Genomic DNA, 9,895 nt, shown 5'->3' with positions numbered 1-9,895 from the left:
AAACCCCTTCCAGCAGCACAGACCTAAGCCGAGAGGGGAAAATAGCTAAGGTTCCTGTCCCCAGAGCATTCCCCAGAGCAGGGCTGGGTCCCAGGAGCTCTGCCACGCACACACTAGCCTTCGCGGCCCTGCATCTTCTGGCTGCACGTGACTCACCACGCCCAAGTCCACGCCCCTGCAAAACTGTCCTGAGTTTCACACTTTCGGGGCTTGAGAGGCCCAGTAGCAAACGTGATAAACAAATATGCTGCCTCCCCAGCTGCTTAATGAAGGGGATACACTGGGACCTGTCAAAGTCACCTATCAGTCAGTGCCAAGGAAAAAGGAGAGACAATAGGTAATGGAAAGAGACACTAGGGACTATTGTGAAGTCAACATAAGGGCAGCAGCTGACCACAGACTGACAATTCAACACTGTTTTTATGTAGGCGCCATTTTGTTGAGATCCTTCCCAACAAAATCTGTCTCCAAACTCGGCTTACTCCAGATATGTGACACGATGTGCAACTCCTCTCCTCCAGCCAAAATTCACAAAAGAAAAATAGCTAGTAGGCAATATTTTCAGTATTTTGCATATATCTCAATCTGCACAATAATCCCAGGTACTGTTATTACCCCCATTTTGCAGAGGGAGAAACTGAGGCATAGAGAGGTTGAAATAACATGCCAAAGGCAGCACAGTTAGTAATAGTGAGGCTGGGATTCAAATCCACGAAGTCTAGATCTGAGGTCTTGGCTGTAGAGTCCATAATCCTAAACTCTTAAGTGAATTGGTTTCCTTACAAGCGAATCAATGTTTAAGTGTTTATATAGGACAGCCTTCTAACACAGAACTCAGAATGGGCTGTAAAATTTTGAAGCAATTCAAATGTGAATTTGGACAAGCGGGGAGTAAGCAAGGTTAAATACGTATTTGAAAATATATACTATATATATTTCAAAATGTATTTTGAAAACGAGAGGAACCAGAACACATCTGAAAGAGGATTCGGATGAGCATTTGCAGAGAATGAGAATCAGTATAAGTTCAGAGTTTTTAACATTTAAAATATGTAAAAAGTTCTTTTAAGTACGGGAGGAAGCCGATCTTCCTTCTTATTGCCACTCCATGTAAACGCATTTACGCCTACATAGTAACTAGGCTGTAATCGTACATTTCCTAGGATTATAATTATTCACCTTCACTATAAAAGAAAAACTTGGGTGGGTGGAAAAGGTGAGAGGAGGTAAGGAGCATCGAACCACAACTGTCAATGTGGCGAAGACCTGTGGATTTCACAACTGGAATTAGCTCAAAGATTTTCTCGTGTTTACTTGAAAATTCCCAAGGCTGTTGCAGTCTTCCTCTGTCCGTGTAAATACCCCTGGATCCTCCTTTTATAAAAAGTTGCCACAGAGCAGTGATAACGAGAAAGTGCTTCACTGGAGGTCAATCATCTTTGAAACAAAACATTTTAGCAAATTCTGGGGCTACGCACATGATCTATCACCTGCACAGAACATTCCTCCGAAAAAAGACGATGCCCTGACGTCACCTGGAACCCTTTTTGCTTACCAGGTATTCATCAGCACCAGAGGAGGCTCCTGGATCATAAGCCGTATCTCCAAAGACGGCTATCCTTGGGACATGATATTCCACACCCGGTATAAGTCCATGCTCCAAGATGTCCTGCCGCGAATAGTTCTAAAATGGATGAGGAACCAACAGATGGATCGGTGGTTCAGCCACGAAAATTATGCCCTCGAGCCTCAAAACAAGTAGAGTTGTTTTGCTTTTTTACGGTATACGCGTTGGTAAGCGAGGTCATGAGAGGTGCCTCTCTTTGCAGAGAGCCAAATTGCGAACATGGTAGTTTGAGCTACAGCCCGAGAGCATAGGGTATCACATGGGTCCCAGAGTTGGATCTCCGTATTTGTTCTGTGTGCCTTTTAAAAAGTAAATACATAAGATGGCCAAGTAGAAAGGGTTTAAGCTACTCCAGAAAAGAACTAGGCTACAGGAGGAACTCATTAACACCCAGAGCTGTCCAACATTAGAAAGGCCGCTTTAAGAGACGGGGATGTCCTGTTCAGAGGGTGGTGATGGGAAATGCGTGTCAGATTCTCTGTCTGATAACTCACGTCTGATAACTCTGTGCATCATACGAGTTCTTCCCATGAGCGGCTTTTAAGAGCAGAGTCACTGTCTTTTTTGCCAAAAAAAAAAAAAAAATCTGTTTATCTCAAAATTATACATCACTGACCTTATGATCACAAGCAAACATCATAGATGTTTATTTTTCTTTAGTTGGTAACAGGCTCCTTCCCTTAAAATAAATAAATAAATAAAACGGAGGGGCTTTAGACTCTTTTGACAAGTGCATGCAACTACTATATTCTGAGATCTGATGCATGTGGCATGTATTGTCTTACATACATATATATATGTGTATATATATATATGCATATATATACACATATATATATATTTAAAGAAATGGTTCTCAAATCTACAGAAAAGAAAATTTAAGAAATACTAACGGACTTTGCTTCATCACCCATGATATCATATGCAGAGACTTATAGATATTTGGGATTAACGAACATCTCCAAACTGAATTCTATATATTAATTTTCACACTGATCCTTTCTAGCTTTCAAAAGTAATGGGAATTTAACAAGTTTTCCCCTCCTTACTTACGATCAGACAGAGATTAAGGGGACAGCAAGGTGACTAAAGGTCGGCGGCACAGAAGAACATTAGAGACATCAATTGTCTAATAACCACTGGACTATCCTGGAACTGACCACGGGCACCGGCATTTTGTCTAAGACCTGGGAGATGCTGCCTTTTTTGAAATATCTTTTACTCCCCCCAACCCCCGCCCATCACCTACATGGTTTCCCTTTGTTGAAGGGAGCGATCTGTGGTATGAAAATAAAGTCAGGTAATAAGGTTTGGAGCAGGCCAACTAATCAAGTTGGAAAGTTCCCTGGCTATCTGAGAAACTTCTTTATTTACAGAGCCAACCCCATAAATATCAAGAGGGATCAAGACTCCTCATTAAGTGCTCTTTCTGAGTGTTTTCTTCTGTGTGTTTCAGAAACCTGATGAAAGAATCCATAGTAAACGATGAGCTTCCAAGTCACATACTCCGTGGAGCCATCAAGGTGAAATCCAAAGTGAGAGAGCTCACAGAAACTTCTGCCATCTTTGAGGACGGGACGGTGGAGGAGGACATCGATGTCATTGTTTTTGCAACAGGATACACGCTCTCTTTTCCCTTCCTTGAAGATTCGCTCGTTAAAGTAGAGAATAATATGGTCTCGCTGTTTAAATACATGTTCCCTCCTCACCATGAGAAGCCAACCCTTGCCTGCATTGGCCTCATCCAGCCCCTCGGTCCCATTTTCCCAACTGTTGAACTCCAAGCTCGTTGGGCGACGAGAGTTTTCAAAGGTGAGCGAGTCGGCAAGTGAGGGGCTGAGGGTTTCATATGTTGTGGAGTTTGCTCAGTAATGAGTTTAGATGAGAAAGATGCCAACAAGAAGGCTGCCTCCTGGGCTGCTCTCGTGAGATTTCCATTCTAAAAAGTCAGTGGGGAAATCACAAAATAACAAATACAGAGATATAATAATAATAAGTATCTTGACTCGTTTCTTTAAAACGTTGGAAAATTTAGAGAATTTCAATTGGCGTAAAGCTAAATGCATGCCATCCTTTCTTTGAATCATGAGAGAATCGCTAAGAAAACACACCTGACTCCTGGCTTTACCTATGTGATGTTTATAAATTCCTCAAACTAAGTGCAAATCAAGAGACGTGGGGCCTACTCCGCACTTCACTTCAAATTAACTCTTAATACCCAAGCGGTTCAACCTCACAGATCTCTCCAAAGTTATAAAATTATTGAAAGGTTTCTCTCTCGGCTTCTGAGTGGCACTCCCCACTTCTTGGAAGGCTATTATCTCACTGAGCCCAGGGTCCATTCAGCTCATCAAATGCCTAGCCCTGCACTGGAACCTGGTGGCGATGGAGAGAAATTTAAACAGATCATTTCAATATAATAAGACAGATGCTTTGATGGAGGAATGCATGGATGCATTGGGAGAAGAGAAAGGGCACTTAGCAACAGCAGGGTGGCACGTGGTCCAGGAAAGGGCACTTAGCAACAGCAGGGTGGCACGTGGTCCAGGAAAGCTTTCCGGGGGGCTGAATTTCTCAGCTGCAAAAGAGAGAGTCACTTAAGCATGAGTACAGAGCCACGACGCAGATGGAGAGTTTTGAGCTGTTTGACATGCCTCGAACATGGCGTGTAAGGCAGAGAGGGCTGAGAGGCATGCTAAGGAGCTTAAATACAAAACGTAGATCAGCTCTTCCCAAAACTGCCTACACATAAAAGTCATCCGGTGGCCCCTTAAGGGACCCTGATTAAGGCTGACCTGAGCACCTAGGATCTCCGTTTTAGAAAGCTCTCCAGCCAGAGGACCCGATGGAAGGTTATACACAAGGGACAGACAGGATCAATTTATACATTTGATACATTATTTCAGCATTTGTGTGGAAGACAGACTTGAAAGGAGAAAAGAATGGCGTCTCAGAGACCAGTGGGAAGCCTACTGTAATAGCCCACACTAAAACACCGTGACGCAACCCGCACAAGGCACACAGACGAATGAGAGGGGGGGATGTAAATATGGGAAACAGCCAAGGCTAACGTCGGCGGGATGGACGCCTGGCTCAGTGTGGAAGACCAGAGAAGAAGAGGGAGGAGTCAAGGGTGACGACCACCGGCCGTCTCTGGCCATGGAAACTGGGCGGGCAGGGGCAAATACAGAGGGGGGAGGGGCAGGAAAAGGTGCGAGTCTGAGCAGGGGGCTTCGAAGGCGAGCTCTGCTGTGGACTCGCTGTGTCCGAGATGACTAGCCACATCCGGGGGCAACTGACCATTTTTCAACATATCCGAAGCTCGGGGGACACTTATGGATGGGGGATGGAGTCATGGCACATGGTGACAACTCTTACGTCCCCACTGCCCTACCTTAATCTGTGACCCTCTTACTTGAGCAGCCTCTTAACTGGTCTCGCTGCCTTTCAACTCACCTCCCTGGAACCCATTTTCTGAAATTCAGCAGCTAGAAGGACCTTTTCAAAGGCAAATCTGATCTTGTCACCTCCTGCAGAAAACTCTCTCACGGCTCCCCATCCCCGTCAGGCTGGAGCTTAAGCCACCTGGCATGGCCTCACCTTCCTTCTCCAGCCTCTCGTCCTTCCCGCTCCACCTGAGTTCACGCTATAGCTCCACGGGCAGCAACACCATGGGCATGGCACGGCCCAAAGCTCAACAACACAGCAGCCCTGACGGGTATAACATGGGGAGATGGCCAGAGTCTAAGTGTAGGAACGAACAACTACATAAAGCAATGACACTGAACCCAACCTGTGACTCAAGCCAGCCTTTTATTTTCCAGGCCTGTGTACCTTGCCTTCAGAGAAGACTATGATGGAAGACATTATCGAGAGGCACAAAAAAAGAATTGATCTGTAAGAAAGTTTTTTTAATTCTTTACGTAGAGCAGTGTTTTTCAAAGCAAAGTGCTCTGAGCACCTATAGGAAGCATCTACCTAGCTGCTTCTTAAAAACGCCAATGCCAAGGCCATCGCCCAGACCAAGTGACCCAGAATCTCTGGAGGAGACTGAACATTTGCATGTTTATGTTCTTCCAAGGTGATTCCTACACAGAATCGTTTAAGAACTGACTACTTAAAGATAAGGATTTTACCAAATCAGAGCGCTTTCCCTTGACTTGATTTCACTTCAGTTTTGTTAGATTCCACGTCTTCTCAGGCCACCCATGCCCTGTGGTTAGAGAGAATGGGCTAGGGACCACAGTGCTGACAGTAGCCTAAGTATCTCTGGGAAGTTAGCTGGGGTCTCACCTATCAGAGTAAATTAGAAAGGGGCCAGTGTGATGTGAAGCTTCGAGGATTTCTGCTTTGTGACAAAGTGGAATGAGGTTCAGTTGAGATCGAGTGACCTTGGAAAGTTGACTCGGAGCCTTAGGTCACGTGAAGGGAGTATCTCGTGTTCATATTCTAATCCACCTAACATTTATTGAGTATCATGTGCCGGCCAGAGTGCCAGGTACTTTAATAATTTGACAAGCAAATAGTAAATGTCTCCTCCGCGTAAGACCCTGAGCTAGGCTTGCATCAGTCATCTCGTGAATCTTGGCAGCAATCTTGACTAGTTGGCCCTTTGCGTAGTAAATACCAAATACTGATCGTGATTGTAAATCTTGTCGCATCCCTAGGACTTCCATGTACTCATGGTCATTTATTGGCTATTTATCTTACAGCCTATAGTCAATCTGATACATGGGCCTCCCGATGAGATAAGCCAATGCTTTACACCGGAGACTCCCTAAGAACTCATTTATCCATCGCTCGTCCCTTCATTCTTACACTAGCTGTTGAATGCCTAATGTTTTTCTATAACTTAGAACATCTCGTGAATCTGCCCTTCTTCCTTTCTTCGTTAAGGTTTGGGGAGAGCCAGAGCCAGATACTGCAGACCAATTACATCAGCTACTTGGACGAGCTCGCTTTAGAGATAGGTGCGAAGCCAGAGCTCCTGTCTCTCTTGTTGAAAGACCCTAAACTGGCTGTGAAAGTCTACTTTGGACCCTGCAACTCCTATCAGTACCGCCTGGTGGGGCCCGGGCAGTGGGAAGGAGCCAGGAGAGCCATCCTCACCCAGAAGCAGAGGATACTGAAGCCCTTAAAGACCCGGGCTCTAGAACCCTCGTCTAATTTCTCAGTTTCCTTCCTGTTGAAAATCCTGGGGCTTCTCGCTGTTGTTGTGGCCTTTTTTTCCCGATTTCTGTGGTTCTAATCTGTCAGCCTACAGCTTTTGGCTTTATTGTCAGTCAGTACCTCTTAAAGAAAAAAATAAAAAAAAGAATAAAAGAAAAAATATTAAATCTATATTCTAAATTTACGCTTAGTGGGCAATCACTCAAAAACACCGGAGAAGATGATGAGGGTAGACTTTAAAACAACGGCAATGCTCAGGCAGACTTTTAGGGCCTCATACTGAAAGCTGGGCATTTTTTAGAGTCTTTAGATTTTCTTACATTTCTTAGATTTTTTTTCTTACATTTTGACAGAAACATTGCTATGAAAATAAAAATGAACATGCCGTGACAGCTCTCTCTGTACATATGTAGCAGTATCGTAGACCAGACGTTGTGCTCTGTGTACATTACAAGTGCCGTTTCATTTAGTTCTCCCAGAGGTTCTGTGAGACGCGTGTGGCGTGTCTTGCAGAAATGAAACGGAGACTCAAGTGGAATCGCATGCGGAAGACCGTACAGCTGGTCTGGTGATGGAGCTGGGATTGGAGCCCAGATTGCTTGACTCTAGAACTAAAGACCATAACCTTGCCCCATAATATACTCATTTACAAAAGCCTCCAGTATCGATAAAGTACTTAACAGTTTATTTATAATCATATATATGTTATTTACGCGGGAACTTTACCAAAAAAAAAAAAAAAGTACTCCTTGCAAAGACGATCTGATTAATTGTATTTATCAGATTTGATTTATACATCAGCTGGATCTAAAAAGCACTTGAAGGCATTTATAGTGAAAGACACCAATACAATAACATTTAAGATAATCAGTGACATTTTGGAAAAACAAGTATCGAGGAGAAAAAAGTATATTTCCCGAGTAGATGAAAAGCATTATAATGATTGAGCCTTATATTTAGATCTCGCCTTACAGATAACCAAAGTAAAAAGTGAAGCAATGTGTAATCTTTGTCCTCTGATGAAAGGAAACATACTGTTTTGTTAGGAGACACAAACATTTTCTTGGGACTGAAGTCCAAAAAATACACAAGCAATTCACTGTCAATAGGCATTGAGCAACACAATAAACATCTGGTTACATCCAAACATCCCGTGAGGCCATTCTCTCCTCGGACAGAGCTTTGGGAGATAAACCCCGACCAATGGCTTCAAAGAGAAGGGAAAGATCGGAGATTAAAAGATTTAGGCAAATTTCTGCTCTTATTTCTCCAAAGCCTCTGTGGACGTTGTCCTTCCCTTTGACCCGGCTTTTTCCCTCAAAAACTAAGGACGATGTGATGGCAATCTCTGTCACTGGAAACTTTTTCTTTAAAATTCATTGAAATGACATCAGCATTTAGGTGCAAGATTTTTTTTTCATTGCTCTTGTTAGCAGATTCATTTAAGGGATATTGCAGATGGTGTATATACTGAGTTCTTGATTAAAAGCTGATTACATGTTAACTATTAAAGATTATTTGTAAGCCATATAACGATATAATAATATATAATCATCATCATAGAATTTATCAAATCTTTATAGCAGGAGGAGAAAATTACTGCCTGTGGGTCAAATCCAGCCCACTACCGATTTCTGTAAATACAGTTTTATTGGAGCGCGGCCACATCTATTCATTTGTTGCCTGTGGCTGTTTTCAAGTTACAATGACAGAGTTAAGTAGCTGCAGCAGAAACAGGATGGCCCATAAAGCCCGAAATATTTCCTATCTGGCCCTTTACAGAAAAAAAGTTTGCCAGTCCCTGCTTTGTGACGGGCAGGGGTTGCCCTGTTTTTCATCACCACTGCCCAGAGAAATCCTTGTGGTTGTCAGATCCTACTTCTAGTGAAAGAGATCAAGAAACAATTGTCAGGTTGATGCTGAATCAGTGGGGGAAAAAAGAGGTCCATTGGGACAAAATTATTAAATTTATAGCCTTGAAATTTTCAGAAATAGGATGATCTCTTGAAATCTTTCCGAATATTCTGATACCTTTTTAAGAACAGAAATAGTTCATTTCCAGAGTCTGAGATTAACTAAAGAGGACTCATCCGAGGCTATTCTTCTGCCTCCATACATCCTGAAATGAAAAACTATCCCAAATGAACCATCTAGGATCATTTGTCCCAAACTATAATCCAAGGCCTGCCTGAATCAGGATATCTCAGGAAGTTTATAAAAGCACTTACATCCTGAACATAAATGTAATAATGATTCAGACCTGCTGAATCAGAATCTCAGCTAGAATCTCCTAGATAAGCTCCTTAGAAGATTCTTGGATACCCGAAATTTAAGACCTATTCTTTTGAGGTCTCCCCACTGCCCCCCTCCCTCAAAAAAAAAGCTGCTTTCAGAGATCAGTCCATTACTCTGTCCACACCTCAGGACCAAATTCGTCCTTGGGTTTGGTCTTGGTGCCTCTTGCTGCCATGCTGTCTACAGCGCTTGTTTCTCCTGTGAGGGATGTTAGCTGGTTACCACTCTCCTCCAAAATCTCTTCCTGTGCTGGTCCCCTTACTAATCTTTTATTTTAACTCTCCTCCTCGGTTTTCTTACCAAAAGCCAAATATGTCGCATTTGCTCTTTACATAAAAAAAAAAAATAAAGATTCTTTTTAAACGCTTGGATCGTGATAATGTAATAAAATTTCGGATAATGAAGATTATGAAAGCTTAACCTAGAAAGAATCCAGCATTCCTATTACAGTGAGGATGGCAAAGGAGGGTCCTCCTGGACATCTGGTCTCTCATCCTGAAAGATGCTGCCGCTGACCTGCGCCCCCCAAGGGCAGAGCTTCTGGCTGATTCCCGGGAGGGAGTGTGTTACACAGAACATGACTCACTCTTCTGTCCAGTCCACCTTGTGACCAGGTCACTGATCAAGGAGGCTTAAAAAAAAAAAATAGGCTCCTGAGATGGGATTCCACTTAGGCCAGGTCAGATGCCAAAAATGAGATTAAATATGCCAGGCTTTTATTAAGGAAAACACTTACATGAGGGAAAATAGAGTGCGGGAAAAAGCTAGAGGAGCTGTCAGCTGGCCAGGCAACCTTGTCCCTGA

General features: G+C 43.2%; 1 protein-coding gene across 1 annotated transcript in view; it reads left to right on the top strand.

Moving 5' to 3' along the window:
* The window catches only part of FMO2 (flavin containing monooxygenase 2), a 17,946-nt gene extending 11,071 nt beyond the window's left edge, over nucleotides 1–6,875 (top strand). Inside the window, exons 6-9 of the mRNA XM_011371746.2 lie at nucleotides 1,559–1,758; nucleotides 3,084–3,439; nucleotides 5,452–5,524; nucleotides 6,524–6,875. Coding sequence (XP_011370048.1) covers nucleotides 1,559–1,758; nucleotides 3,084–3,439; nucleotides 5,452–5,524; nucleotides 6,524–6,875 — 981 coding nt within the window. The remainder of the gene's footprint in view (nucleotides 1–1,558; nucleotides 1,759–3,083; nucleotides 3,440–5,451; nucleotides 5,525–6,523) is intronic.
* The last annotated feature ends 3,020 nt before the right edge of the window (nucleotides 6,876–9,895 follow it).

The sequence above is a fragment of the Pteropus vampyrus genome, unplaced genomic scaffold, assembly GCF_000151845.1.
Source record: "Pteropus vampyrus isolate Shadow unplaced genomic scaffold, Pvam_2.0 Scaffold194, whole genome shotgun sequence".
NCBI classification, from domain to species: domain Eukaryota; kingdom Metazoa; phylum Chordata; class Mammalia; order Chiroptera; family Pteropodidae; genus Pteropus; species Pteropus vampyrus.
Note: the sequence above shows the minus strand (reverse complement) of the source record. Positions and strands in the feature narration are given on the sequence as shown.